Source organism: Parasteatoda tepidariorum, chromosome 8 (assembly GCF_043381705.1).
Source record: "Parasteatoda tepidariorum isolate YZ-2023 chromosome 8, CAS_Ptep_4.0, whole genome shotgun sequence".
Taxonomy (NCBI): Eukaryota; Metazoa; Arthropoda; class Arachnida; order Araneae; family Theridiidae; genus Parasteatoda; species Parasteatoda tepidariorum.
In genome coordinates this window covers 40,159,968-40,176,172 of record NC_092211.1, presented here as the reverse complement: position 1 = coordinate 40,176,172, position 16,205 = coordinate 40,159,968, and the positions used below count along the sequence as shown (strand labels likewise).

The 16,205-nt window shown below is 31.2% G+C and overlaps 1 protein-coding gene across 1 annotated transcript in view; it reads left to right on the top strand.

Annotated features, from left to right (window-relative positions):
- Nucleotides 1-16,205, top strand: part of LOC107450195 (uncharacterized) — a gene marked incomplete in the record, with an annotated part of 61,103 nt that overhangs the window by 39,014 nt on the left and 5,884 nt on the right. Inside the window, 4 exon segments of the mRNA XM_071184684.1 lie at nucleotides 3,650-3,686; nucleotides 4,193-7,989; nucleotides 11,139-11,214; nucleotides 14,241-14,358. Of these exon segments, the coding sequence (XP_071040785.1) occupies nucleotides 3,650-3,686; nucleotides 4,193-7,989; nucleotides 11,139-11,214; nucleotides 14,241-14,358 (4,028 nt within the window).

Here is a 16,205-nt window from a genome sequence, read left to right as displayed (position 1 = left end):
AAATCTCGCGTGAAATTGTAATGAGATTAAGGCATAAACACATTTTTCTTAAGCAAATTTGAAGAAAGGCCTAAAAAGGCATGCGATGATGATCCAGTTGCACAGAAATGCAACTATGGAAACCATAGAGAAAGGAAACCATGGATTATGAACCATGTTTCGATAACACATGTTACGATTTGAAATATCAAGCTATAAATCTTGCAAAAAGATTTGAGAAAGTACGAAGTCTATATCCATTTTGTGCTTTATACATTAAAGAAATGTAACATTTGTATTAAGATTACAAAATCATTTCCTCAGCTTTTTCGATAATGATAAAAATGTATTGTGACGAACTAAAGTTACTTTAAGGAAAAATGAAACTATTTTGCTTCCATGATTAGTACTATTTTTGAGATAAAATTTTCTAGCTTTTCAGATCTTGTAAATGAAGAAATAATATATTATTATTTCAGGAAAAAAAAACGCAAAACAGATTTTCCTTGTAAACCTCTTTTACTAACAGATTCAGTTGTTTCATTTTATCTGTCATTTTTCTATTTCGATTCGGGGGATTTTGGTCTTATTGCTAACCATGTGTAAAAAACTGCTTTGGCCAAAAAATCGCTAAAAGGAATTTACTCATATTATATACGTGAAAGTAAGCCTTTTACTTCCGTGTTATTGCAAACCTACAATAAAAAGCTTAATTTATTTCTAATTTAGTTAGCGTTTTGCATTTTCGATACTTTACAAGCTCCTAAAAGTGAAATAACGATCAAAAATTTGATAAATGAAAAGATATAGCAAATCAAAAAATTTAATTAAAAGACAAAACATCTAGCATAACACTGAGTAAGCAAGAGGTAAGTAAGAGACAGACGAGTGGTAGATTCCCATACTTTAGCATTAGCATGCGCACATCACTTCTGCGCATCCTGTGACCCGCAGTGAACTGATCGTAAAGACACGGTTCTCAGCAGATCACAGAAGTCAAGCATTACTGGCTGCTGTCAGTGTGCGGGTGGGTGACCACTTGGATCAGTCTGAGTAGGGAACGAGGGTGTGCGGTATTAGTCCTCGTTAAACTGTTCTACCGTAAAGTGCTTGACTTCGCTTGCAGGTTGTCGAGCTACCGAAGCGGGGGTGCCGTCCCCTCTGCAAAGGATCAAAATTGTGATGGCATGTCTTCGGATCATCCTCAGGGATGTTTCCCAGACCGTCGCCAATAGCCCATTGTGCAGCTCTAGTGCGACGTAAATGAACAACAACAATCTTCCTTTCTGTTCGCCATTTCCGATTTCGGTAATGACTTCTGTAAAATTAGCAATAAATTTCTGTTTTGTAATACGAGGTAAGAATTTGGTAATTGTAGTGAAATTCGGTCATTTTATCATGATACCTTACAGCATGGCATAAAAGTCCTTTAGTCGGTTAAATTTACTTTTCAGTTTTGCATTTTTTCACTAAATGTGCAGTAATAGGAATTTTGAAAACCAGAATTACAGGAAAAATCCCCAAATAAATTGTTTAAATACCATACATATTGATTACTTAAACCAGAATTATGTTTTTTTTAAACCAGAAATGTCATTACCATATAGTACGGTAATTTTACCAGAATTCGTGTCTTCTTGCACGATTAATATCATCTTAGATATAGTATATTATGCAGTGGAAAATAAAACTAAAAGTCTTATTTTCTGCACATCGATGCATCCTCTATGAAAACTTTTGACGTGTTTTCTTTCAAAAGTAATGAAATCATATTTCTTCCGATTTATAAAGAGAAATCATATTTTTGCTTTTTTCCCCCACTTATTCAAACTAGAAATTTTCCAGAATTGTTGAGTACAGCATACAGCATGACTTGAATATATTACAGCATGAACTGAACGAAGCTTATAAGTTCCAAGTATTACGGTAGGAGAGGGTTATTTTTAAAACTCTTTTAAGCTTAAATTTGATTTGAAACTGGAGACTTTACGATTCGTTTAAGCCATTTTGAGAAATCGTTTTCATATATATATATTTTATACATTAAAGAAATGTAACATTTGTATTAAGATTACAAAATCATTTCCTCAGCTNATATATATAAACGTTATAAAATATTTGCACTAACTTGACCTTATTATGAATAGACATAGCTCTCTTTCTGCCTATTGAATCATATGATTTCAACAAATCCCTTGATTTTTATAGAATTTTTCGAATTTTCCATTTTTTTTATTTTCGGATCTTAAATCCCTATGTGAGGAGGTTTGTTTATTTTTAAGAAACACTACGAAAAATGCAATAATTAATTGAAATAATTCACAAGAAAAAAAATTAAAAAAACCTCCTGTTTTTGAGTCTGAAACATTTTGTAAATGATGCAAATTAATTTTGATTAGCGGGAAAAATATAAATATAGAGATATGTATAAAAATGAAAATGGTAAAAATTTAAATTAATAAAGGGCCAAAACTTTCGACAGATTCCCTCACTAAATTAAGGAAATTATTTATATTTTTAAAGTGCATTTTATTTTAAAGGCATGTAAGAAATTTTGCTTCTTGCTAAGCAACTCCGTTTATGTAATTATTAAATGCTTACTTTTTATCCCTTTAAGATTAGAAATTACAATTGGGTACCATTCTTATTTCAGTTTTCTTATGCTCTTACAGAAAACAAGGAAAATTACTTGAAAGTCTCATTTTCCTATTATAAGAAATAGAGATAGAAATAATAGAAAAATGGAAGATTTTTTATATAACGCTTCAAAGTACAGTGCCTAATCCAAGGCGCACTCTATTTCCTTTTAATCCTCTCTTACCCCTTTTCAGGACTGTGGCTAGAAGAGCGTACGGCGGTACAGAGGGTACGGGGTTCGATCCTCGATTCCTCAAAGACCCACATAGTACTGTGGTCTGTCGCAGAGTCATATCATGAGTACAGGCATCTGGAAAAAATTTCCCTCCCCTTCAGATCTACGTCAAAATTGTAAGTGGCTGCATGATTGAGTGATGCTGCCATCTATCTGGAGGTTTTGAGATAGAACATACTTCCACCCTTGCGGTGCTTTCTTGTCGAACGAAATGGTTCTTTTTTTTTATTTAAATAATGGTTAGTTTCTGCATTTTTTCCCCTCACATATCATGCATAAATTTAACGTCATTAATAGCTAAATTATTTGACAGCTTTACAGTCATAGCTCAAGTTTCTGAAATCCATAATTGCGTTTTGTAACAAATTTGTGATTAATTGCTCTTTAAAAGCATTTATTTAAAATTATCATTTATTTAAAATTATTATTTTTATTTCAATAACTTATTAATGACTAAAATTTTTAATTTCTTTTAAAGTGGAATTATTTTTAACAATTTAGATAATTGATTTAAATTCTTAATATGATACATTCAATACCCATGAGGTCAAATGAGTAAACGAGAATGGTTTGCAAAGCAAACCATATAAGTTAGCATGACAATCTTCGAGGGTTGGAGACCATCAACGAATAAGGGGCGCAGCTTATTAGTACTGCATTATTATACAACAACATTCGACATAATATGGTCGTACATAAACCAAGCTATCATTTGAATATAAATTTTTACTTTAAAAATATTTTTAAACGAAGGTTTGCTATGTTGTGTTGAAAATAAAGATTATGTTTTTATTTCAGAAAAGCGAGTTTAATGAATTCTTTCTTCCATCATTGCGTAAGTTCAGATTTTTCATACATTCCTAAAATAATTATTTCATTATTTACTAATATTACGTAAAATAGAAATAAGTATATAATTAAAAAAGGTTATAGATAACAATACGTTGCATGCTTTGGATTCCATAAATCATATTCTAATCAAATAACCACTACAATCAATTAGTTCTTGAAGAATTTGCGCAATACATTTCCACTGGAAGGAATTTTTGTAATGCGGAGGTTGAATTATAATTCTGATATTTTTATTTGAAAATACATGATTTAATTGATTATTAATTTCTTTGGGCTCGAGTCGTAAAGATTGATAGATCTCCCTTACCTTAGTGGCATTATGTTGTTTCACATTATATAACTTACTAATTAAAAAAAAAATAATACATACGATTACAATCGGTTTATATAAAGCGTATTGAGATAATATTTATTAGTTTACTAAGAACTGAATTTAATGTATTTAAAAGTTAGAAATAAATACAATAACTATTTTCTCCGTATTTGTAGATAAGACCACGGTTTCCAAAGCATCGCCAAGCATTTTGTCCACACCAGAAATATTTAAAAACGCAAGTGAGAAAAGTAATAGATCAAACCCATTCAATCATGGATTGTTTTCAGCAAATAATCTTTCAGAGACTCTCGCTAATGCGAAAAAAGTTACAACTCCAACTATTTCTGTAGAGGTGATCAAAAATGATCCTAAAGATCATTTCATTACCCCGGAAGAAAATGTTCAGGAAATGATAGTAAAAAATGGAACTAGCCATATTGAAGATGATGTAACAAAAAGCAAAATAATTTCACAGAATCCTTTTATTCCAATTCACTTGCCCATGGATATAATGGCCCTTCATCAGAAAGTCACAAAACATATTCATCCGGAAATTCTAACAAATAAAATAAAAAAACCCGAAAAAATATTTAATGAAGAATCTGAAGCATTTGCTCTTCAAAATACAAGTACGATTGATGTCAGTCCTATGACAAATGCATTTACCGTGAATGAAGAAAACACGATACATTCCCCTTTACCAGAACGAAGCAATATATTTGAAACAATGTTTGATGAAATCAATGGAGAAGGTGTAAGTGATGCCACAACCGAAAAAGCTATATCACTTCCAACAAATGATGCCAGAGTAGATTCAACAGACCATATTCAGGTTATCACTGCAGCGGGGACTATAGTAAGTACATCAGGTGGGAACTCAGCAATTGGAATCGATGGATCTATGGAAATTTTAAATGATGGTAGGCTAGTAATTCCCATAGATATGACTATGGCAGATCGAACAGACGATAGGATACCAATTTCAGAAAACGATAAGACAGAAATTACTAGACAACCTACTGTGTCAACAGTAATCAATGAAGAAATCGAAATTTTGACAACTGAGTCTTTGAAAATATTAAACGATGTCTCCGTAGAAATTAATAACGACGGAGCAAGAGAAGCTATAATTGAAGAGATTTTGGCTATTCCAATAGTCGTTCATATGGAAATTCCAGAAAGTGAGACAATAGAAATTCTTACGAACCGGAATATGTTACCTTCAATGGGTGAGAAAACAATACCAAGTGAGGCTACTATAGCACTTCCTACAGAAGGGATCATAGACATTCCAACAGACAGCACACCAATGCTTCAAGACGGGTTAATGGAAGTTCTAGTTGATAAGACTACGCTTATTTTACTGGACGATAAAATGGAAATTACAACAAAAGACTCTTTTACAATACCAAATAACAGTATAGCAATTTCAGGGAGAAATGCATTTCCAATAGATGGCGCCATAAAAAGACCGATAGATGGCACCTTAAAAAATCAATTAGATGGGGACATAAAAAACCCTATAGGTGGGAGTTTGGTAATTCCAATGGAAGTGCCTACGGCAATTCCAGATAATGAAAACAAAGAAATCCTTATTAATGATACTGCGGTACCTTCCGTTGATGTGGAAATGTTAATATCGCAGGACATGGTTACAGCAGTTACAGCGGATAGGTCTAAGGCGGTTTTAGCAAGTGGAGGCCTACAGATTTCAACAGACGATGTTATACCAGTACCAGAAGACAAGAGGGTAAAAATTCTTGCTGATAGGATTGAGTTAATTTCATTAGACGAAAAATTGGAAATTACAACAAATAGGCCTGTGACAATACCAAATAGTGATGTTATAGCGATTCCTACATTAGAGACTACGGAAATTTCAGTAAGCGGCAGAATGACACTTCCTATAGATGAACTCAGAGAAGTCCTAATAGATGGGAGATTGGTAATTCCTATACATGATGGTTTAGAAATTCTAGGATCTTTTGCCAATCGGTCTGAGTTACTCTCAGTCGATGAAAAAATGATTTTACTAAATGATGCGGATACAGCAGTTCATACAGATAAGATCATGGACATTCCAGCAGACGGGATTTTACCAATACGAGGAGACGAGGTAACCGAAATTTTATCAGAAAAATCTATATTAACTTCATTCGATGAAAAAATTAAGATTACTACAGAGGAATTTTCGACAGCACCAAATGTTGACAGTGTAGCAATTTCTACAAAAGGTTCCATGGAAAGTTCAATCAATGGAAGAATGGCATTCCCGGAAGATGGAATTTTGCCAACACGAGGAGACGAGGTAGCAGAAATTTCATCAGAAAAATCTATATTAACTTCATTCGATGAAAAAATTAAAATTACTACAGATGAATTTTCGACAGCACCAAATATTGACAGTGTAGGAATTTCTACAGAAGGCTCCATGGCAAGCTCAATCAATGGAAGAATGGCATTCCCGAAAGACGGAATTTTGCCAATACGAGGAGACGAGGTAACAGAAATTTTATCTGAAAAATCTATATTAACTTCATCAGATAAGAAAATTAAAATTACTACCGATGAATTTTCGACAGCACCAAATATTGACAGTGTAGCAATTTCTACAAAAGGTTCCATGGAAAGTTCAATCAATGGAAGAATGGCATTCCCGAAAGATGGGATTTTGCCAATACGAGGAGACGAGGTAACAGAAATTTTCTCCGAAAATTCTATATTAACTTCATTAGTTAAAAAAATAAAAATTACTACAGATGAATTTTCGACAGCACCAAATATTAACAATGTAGCAATTTCTACAGAAGGTTCCATGGGAAGTTCAAGCAATGGAAGAAAGGCATTCCCGAAAGACGGAAGTACTCGAACTTTTACTGAGGAGACTGTTTTAACTTCAATGGAAGAAGAAAAGGTTGAGACTACAACAATTTCTACAGATAGGACTGAAGTAACTCAAACACAGAGCAGTATTGAAATTTCGACAGGAATTCTAACTCAAGGGAAAAGTACAACTCTAACAGATGAGAATATAATAACTAAGAGTGATAAGATCATAATGGTTCCAACAGATAAAACCAAAGCAGAAACGGAAAAAATTCAAACATTAGTTTTCAGCGATGAGACAATGAAATTTGCCACAGATGCGACTAAGACACTTCAGTTGGATAAACATACGGTAATTCCAGTGGATGGGATAGAAGTATCTGTAAAAGAGAGAACAACGTCGATGCCAGCGGATGGGGATGGAGTAATTAATATAAATGAGGCTACAACGATGGCTACAGATGGAATTCGGAAAAATTCTACTGCAATCTTAGAGGATGAGTCTATAACTAATCCAAAAGATAGGGCGGTAAAAGTTATATCTGATAAAACTTCAGAAATTCCAAAAACCAAGATTATGTCTGCCATTGCCGATGTGATAGCAGAAAATAAAGTGACAGAGAAAATTCTTAAACAAGACAATACTGGAACCGTGGCAGAGGTAATGCCTACCGAAGAAATATCAGTTGATGCAAATGTACCTAACATAGTATCTTCTAAACAAACTGCAACGCAAGCCATTATGGCAAAAGTAACATTTGGTCCCAACAATTTAGCGAATGAAGTTACCATACAAGATTTAAACAAACTAATAGAGAGGGATGAAATAAGTATTGACAAAAGATCAACTTTAGCTAGTATCAGAACTAATTTCACAACCAATAGCAATGAGGCGCTGCATATCTCTCCATTTTCAAGCAATGAAAAAACTACTGAAGCAATGTTGCTACATGATATTGATATTGAAAGGCTTGAAGAAAAGGAAGTCATGCTTCCAGCAAACAGTCATTTATCACAGTTCGTGAGAGAAATAGATATAAACGATGAAAGTGTTACTGTAAAAGATATAAATCTTGATGTTTCACACATCATCGGCAACCATGCTAAACGTTTTCACCGTCTCTCTATAATTCAAGCTTTTGAAGTAAGTGCTACATTTGTTATACTCTTGTGAGTTTAATATAAGTCAATAATTATGAAAGATATAGTTTTCAAATATTTCTCAAGTTAACATCTTTATATTAATATTCTATAGACTGATTATTTTTTTTTACCAAAAACTGACATACAATGAAAGCTTAGGCGAGGAAAGTTTAATGAAATTTTTAGAAAAACTAAGATTTCATGGGGAAATATCTTATCTTGGTAGTATTCAACTATAGAATATTAATAAATTTTTTATGTTTAATTTTTCTTCAGGTACTGTTTTTCAAAAAAAGTTGTGATTCATTGACCTTGATTTCTGGGAGTCTTTTCATATAATGAAAAGAAATCATTCACATATAATATTACTACCGCGTTGATATTTGGAAAACATTTACTTTTTAAAATTTTTTAACTATTTTAACTGTCATAATTTTAAATTTTGTTAACTCACAATTTTCCTCACTTTTCTTGCTACCTGTCAACTCCGATCTAACCTCTCCACGTGCGTCATTCGTTATTTATCACCCCTATTTTTAATACTTTCGTAATATTATCCTGCGGATGAAGAAGTAACATGTAAAACCGAAGCAAGGCTAGGTGTTTAATGAATTAGCTATTAGGGAGTTGAGCGTTAGCTTTAGTTAAACATTAAATGCAAGATATTTCTGCACACATTACATATACTTAAACCACTATAACCTCAAATTTTATAAAAAAATATTTAAGTCCTTATTGCATCCAACGATTGAAATGTCAACTAGGATTTCATTCAAGCAGTTGACTAGGATTTCATTAAGTTGTCACGCTTTGCTTTGTTTTGTTTAAAGGCAAAAATGACTAAAATAGATTTTTCTGACACATTGTCAACTCTCGGAGATTAAGTCTATTTCTGATGTTTAATTACTTGCTTCTTGTAGTGAAAGGAACATTTGAAATTGTAAGCTGCTCTTTCTTCGGGCATTCATTCACTGATACATTATAGAAATGCTTTAGAATTATTTCCATTCCAAATTGAAATGGTAGTTATGCTGGATTAGCGAAAGTGAGCGAGAAGGTCATGAAAATTTCTATTTTTGTATCTAGTGCGGACATTGGAATAAATAATACAAGAAATTGGAAATTTTTTTTTCTTTTACAAATGTGTGATCCTCTGTTACCTTAGAAGCATCTGATTTGTAATCAAGTTTATTACCGAAAAAAAAGCACCAAACTATTTTGTTGTTGTAAATGTTTAATGCGTGACCCCTTTTTTACATGTGAAACATCTAATATGTAAACAAGCTCTTTTCTCCCATTTTGTATAGTTTCTCCTAATGCTGCATAGCTACAATTTTTTAAATACTTCCAGTGTTTTCGGCATTGGTGATTCATAATCACCACTGGAAACACAGGTAAAAATTACTCCATGTAATTTATTTTCAGGGAATCAGTTGCATGGAATACTGTTTCTGCACCTCTGATGTCAAAAACATTTAAATAGGTCTCATTCCTGTTGTAATATTATAGTTGAACAAAATTTTGGGTTTACCACTACCAATGTTCAGCACCGTAACCTTGTAATTTTGAACCCGATCTATAAGACAAGGGAACTCCTGGATTGGGAGAAATTAACCTTCGTGGAGGATTTTTTTGAATTAACTAACCCACATTTGCGTTATATGGACAGGGCAACCACGAAAATCTCCTATAGTTACCCTGACGGCAAGGGCCTGACGGTTACCCTGACGGCTAACTCAGAACCCGTCTGCCATTGAGGATATTTTGCGTCAATGCGAGCCGGGAGCGTAACTGATATCGACTAGCTATCGCTGGGATTCGAACCCGGTTCATCTCATTGGAAGGCGAACGCTCTATCCCCAGAGCCACGTTGTATTAGGAATCACAGACAGTTTACAACTACCAAATGCAGGAAGCGAGCTTGATTACAAATTAGATGAGTGTCATGTAACAAGAGGTTCATGCAACAGACATTTGTAATTAAAAAAGTAACAAAGTATATATTTTGTTTAGTTTGATGTTTCTTTTTTTTGTAATATGTGTAATAACTTCTAAGGTATAAAATTTTTATTCATATTATTAATTAATAGTATAAAATAATTAATTTGTGTTGACCTTGTATGTTTTTGCTTAATTTATGGTCAACGCAACATTTGACTTTTTTTTTCAAAATGTTTTGTTGAAATTTGTGTATATCTCAGTAAAATTAGACTTTTTCTTTGAAAAAATGTATACCGAAGATTTTTTTTTCCATAGAAAGTGTTGTTATATCTTCATAAATGATACATGAAATCTCCCCTTCTCTCCTCAGTATGCTTCCTATTTCGGGAGAAATGGGGGTGATTTAAGTGAAAGAATGGAATTTCTTTTAGACAAGCAAGTAGCACATTACTTTTAATGTATTTCTTTTACGCTGAACAGAATGACACGAATAACGAGACGATTGGATGAATAGTTTTGAAGTCATAAGGGTTTTACATAAAAGAAGTACAAATTTGTACTTGTACCTATTAACTCATGTAGTGGATCTATATAAATAAGTGAGGCATTCTTTCCTACGTATTATTACGCTATTTTCTTACGCTAAATTGCTTAAAACTATACAGGAATCAATAAAACGAATAATTCAAAAGTTACGAGTGTTTTCATATGTAAAAAGTGCTATTTTTGTCATGACTTAAGTACACTTTTTGTATACCTTACAATTGTATACCTTGCAATTTAAAATTTTTTTGATTATTATTAGTACTATTGTTAGAGCTATTATTAAATAAAATAATAAAAAAATGTAAAAATAAATAAATAAATAAATAAATAAATAAATAAATAAATAAATAAATAAGTAAAAAAGACAAAAGAAATATTACATCACTTGACTGTATAAATTATAGATTATTTTCCCCCAAATCAGCCCTATTTTACGTTTAAAACAAGTGAATGGGGTACTAGGGAAGTTTTCAGCCCTTGTTTATTTATGACTTATAGTTTTTAGTGAAAACAATTCTGTTTGTTAATTTATACGAAGAAGCCCTTTTTCTCTAGCTATACAATTGAGCAGTTAGGAATTTGAGTTACGTAAATTTTGTGATTATTTATATTAAATTGAAAATCTTAGTAATGCCGTTTTTTAGCATGTTTTTGTTTCTTTAGCTGAGAACTGCTGTAAGTGATCCTAGAAAACTTTGGAATGAAGGAATTATTCCTTTCGTCTTATCTGAGAAGTATGGTAGGTAGCTCTTTGTTCCTGTTTTATTTTCTAAAAAGAAAAAAAAAACATAACTGGAGGAAACTTAAACTAAAAGAACTTTAATTAAAATTAATTTTTAATACAGTAGTATTTTAAGTATTATAAGAATTCGAATGTCAAGTAACAGAAAAACTTGTTTGAAAATAAAACTTCTGGAAATCATGAACTATTTTAAAAGGTTTGTGTACATTTATAGAGAATGTCTGTAATTTTGAAATAGCACTATAATAATGTTTGCACTTGAATTTTATAACAATACTTGTACAAAATAAATTTTAGACAGTTGTGTCAAATTTACTGAGTGGATTTTTTTGAGCTTAATTCTATTCTCCAACTGAGGATGAGCTACCCAGTATAAAATGGTTTGTTAAAATTTAACTAATTACAATTTAAAATTTTAGTCAAATTCGATTAAAAATTAACGAATTCTTGTTCTTGTCATTTTGTTAAATTAATGGAAAAAACCTCAATTATTTTATAATGACTTGACCGGTACTAGACAATATATAAAGGTCTATAATTCAACTGGACTAGCATGAAATATGTCGGTATATGCATTTGATAATGCAAATCTTATATTCTAAAATATATTTAATTACAGGAATTAAAAAAAAATATTCCAAACCCATGATTATATTTTTAAATATTTTGCTGCAAGACTTTATTGTTCAGATAGAGCTTTTTATGAAATTTTCAATTTATAAATACTACAAATCCAAAACATAAAACAAATATTAAGCACAATAATTTTTTAATATTAATAAATATTAAACACATAAAATTTAAACTCATTTCATTTTCATGGAACATCTTTGAATAATGAATGCTGCAGCATATCACTGTAATTGAGAAGGTTGTATGTAATGTTACTATGGCAACAATTGTACCAAACATTAAAGAACAATGACCGGTTTGCAATATTATAGGCGTGTTTCTATCTGACAAAGCAAACAAAAACACCCACCACATTTGTCTTTTTAAATCACTTTTATAATATAATATGCGAAAGATGCCCACAGTGTAGATCAAATATAATTACATAGATTCAAATATTAATAATCTCGTTTTCGTCGAAAAAGTTATCAGGAAAGATTTTTCGCATGCATGTATATTTTCCATAATGTCAATTTATCTGTATTGAACTGCCATTAGATAAAATGATTGTTATTTTTTTCTAAATAGTGTTTTGATATTACATAGATTATATTATGCCTTAATTCTAGGCATTGTTAGTGTGATTATTTAAATTTGAAATTACTTCCTTTATACCTATTCCCTTTGAAATTACTTTCTATATATCTATTTTTAATTGTGGTTGTTCGATTTCGGTTAAGTATTGGTTAAACTTAGAATATTTTCTGAAAGAACCGAGCGAAAATTATTTTTATATTTCTCAAAAGTTTTAAACTTCTAATTTTAAATAGCATACGCCTCATCAGCTGCGTAAATAGTACTGATTTTGTTTCATAAAAATTATTTTTTAAAGAATATGTCCATGAAAACTCTCACTTTTGACAATTCAGATATCATTTATCTATAATTCGTTAATTTTTAGAATAATTTCGTCACGAAATCATGTGATTTGTAACGAAATGCAAGGTCTCAAATCTATGACGAAAATATTTCTTCAACTCAAAACCTCAGCGTAGTGTATTGTGGGAGATTGTTAACTATTATGACGAAACTATAATGAATTGTATGATTGTCAAGAAGTTGACCTCGTACCAGGAAGATCCCGGGATCGAATCCTACTTTGGGCATGGTTGTAATTTATTTATTTGTTCTATGTGTCCTTTTGTGCCAACGATAAAATGATAATTAAAATTGTTAGATACTTTAGGCACTTTAAGTTCTTTTTTTTTGGGGAAAAGTAGAATGACGAAATCTTTCTTTAAATTTGAGAAAATTCGTTTCCTTGAAGAAGCGATAATTATTTAGTCATTTGGACGAAATATTTGCTCGGTGCATAGACCAGGAAACGGTTTCGTCAAAAACGATGAAAGTTTTGTAATATTTGAGTATTCACTTTTTGCACTGCATACTAGAAATTATTTGAAAATATTTATTAACAAACAAGTTTATTAACAAATTAATGTAAAGAGTCTACCATAGAAAAAACCAATGGTGCTCATAATCAGTCAAATGTTTAGTAGACCAAAGAGATAGTACTACTTAATGTATAAAAATTGTAAACATTGTTGGACAATAAGATTAATTATGGTTTCTAAAGCAAATTCAAAAGATCTTTTAAGTTTGCAACATGCAGATTCTTGAGTTGTATTAAGAGAATATTTTCTTAGCTATTTGCCACTTCATAATGATACAAAAGTAAGTAAAGAAACAAATTGTTAGCAATTTTTGATTAGTTTTCTTTATAACAGTTTTGAAAAATTTGGAGACTACTTGAATTGTCTCATTATTTTACTTTAGTGCGTCAACAGTTTTGAATTTAAATGATATAAATAATGTGATACACTTTAATTTCTTAAGTAGAAAAACAAACAAAAGGTATTAGTTTTGAACTGAAGAGTTGATTTCCTATTTTAGAAGAGCTTTTATCAAGTTTTACAACCCCTTATGTATTGTTAACCTTTAAGGACAAATTTTAGCACTTAATGAAAAGGACTTTTATTTTGTAGTTTGCTTATTTTTTTTGCAGTGAAATGTACTTTTAAGTTTTATTCTTGTTCTTGTAGATTGAAGTCTTTCTGCTAATCTTTTTGTAAATAATAATAAAGTTTCATTTTATGAAACATTATTCTATAGCAATGATGTTTTTAAAATTTAAAAAATAATTTTTAACGACTTAATGAAGCGTTACTTTGACATAAAGAAAATCTTATTAGAAAATAATTTTAAAAAAATGGTAAAACTGTAATTAAAATTTCGTTTAAGTGGAGTAATAAAGAAAAAGAACTTTTTATAGCTTATCAATAATTATGTTTATAAATTAGCAAATTTATTTTACATTAAATAATAAACTGATTCTATTTAAATAAAAATAGTTATTGAGCAAAAAGAAGATATCTTGGCAGCAATGAAGGAATTTGATGAAAGAACATGTGTTAAGTTTATTCCAAGAAAAATGGAAAATTCATACCTTTTGATTGAACCTGAAGACAGGTGAGAATTATAAATAATATTTAAAACAAAAACATTCTAATCTGGTTTAAATGATAGTTATTATGAACAATAATTAAAGTATGATTATGTTGTTATGTTGTTAACATGTTTTGGTTCAAAACATTCTGATCGAAAGTTTTCACTGGCACAAAGTCCAAAAATTGATAGTTTCCGAGATAGGAAGCCCCAAAAATAAATAAAAATTCTTGATTCTCTAAAATCAATGTGACCACGATATAAGCATTAACCAATGTGCACCACGTGGAGGTGGTCGAATTTTGCACACGTTATGTTGTTGCTTCTAATGCCCCTTGCCAATATCCGTGAGCCTGTTTGGTGTTGGCACATTTCTTGTTTTTCTGTGGTGCCATCTATGGCCTAGAATAGAACTTCAACCATACATACTTTACAGCCCGTTTATGGGGCGGACCCATTCATTCATCCACAGATCGCAATTTTGACCTGAACCAGTGAACAATCAATCTCCAATTATGTTCCCCAGAGGTATTGATTTGTTAAGGAAACATAGAGGACTTTGTGACCCGACAGATTTAACTTGCACCCGTCACTTTTTACTGCACCAGACGTCTTTGGTCAGCGGGAATTGAACTCTCGATCTTTTAGACATTGGTCCAACGCCCTACCAACCAGGCTATCCGGAAGCAGATGTTTTGCTACTCTATAAGGGCTGATTGTTTAAACTAAGAGATAGTTGGATGCATACAATTATATATAGTTACGCATAAGCATAACTTATCAATTATTTAAATATTATTTAAATTTTTTTTGGGAAGGTCGATTCTCTGCACATTAGATACATTCCATTTTGTTCTTAGATTGATACTTGATGTTATCTCTATATCGTGCATATCTTAAAGGCCAGGTACCAATGTCCCATTTTGCACACAAAGATGCTTCAAGCACCTTTTACCATATTGGACATTGCTTATATCTCTTAAATTTGAGGCTCCGTATCTCGGAAACTATCTATTTTTGAACTTTGCGCCAATGTAAACTTTTACTCCAAATGTTTTGAACTACAACAAATTAAATTCTCAACCAATTCAACAGAGAATTAATTTCCATTAGATTTGTGGGGATGCTTTAGTTTACAATTTTACTTTGTTAATGTAAGGGAGTCGTAAAAATTAATGATAAGTTAAGCTATTTTCTTTTATGAAATCGTAAAATCAAATTATCGTTTAAATTTAGTTCAGAAAGAAATTCAATAGATAATACTATTCATCATACAATTTCAAATTAGATAAACAAACAAGATCTGCCGAATGAATACGAAGTCTTCTACAAGTAATAAACATAAAACTACGAGCATAATTGTGGAAATGTAAGATTATTTTTGTCAGGATTTAGACACAGCATGCTTAAAGCAGGATATTTTCTGGATTATTTGGGCATAAACTAACTGAGACAATTATATAGTTTTAGGGAATATTTTTCAAAAACTTCAAATAACTGAAACAATAAAAAAAAATAGTTTCCCGAAAATGAGTTAGACTCAAATAACTAACCAATTTATAAATATTTTACCTCCTTCCTCTTAGAAAAAGAAACTGCGTAGGCATCAGGTATGCATAACATAATGATAACAGTATAAAACAATAAGAATTCCTTGTGATATAATAATAATTTAGTCAATACAACGTTAAAATCAAGAATATTTATTGATCAAAACTTAGATTCGTTGTAGTGCAGCTGCAACATGCTGCACTTTAATCAGAATAATAAAATGTCAGGGATGATGGAATCAGGAATGATACAATCTTATGGGTAACGTCAACTGGTGAGAGAAAGAGTGAATTAAGAGAATAAAAACGTGATAAAATTGA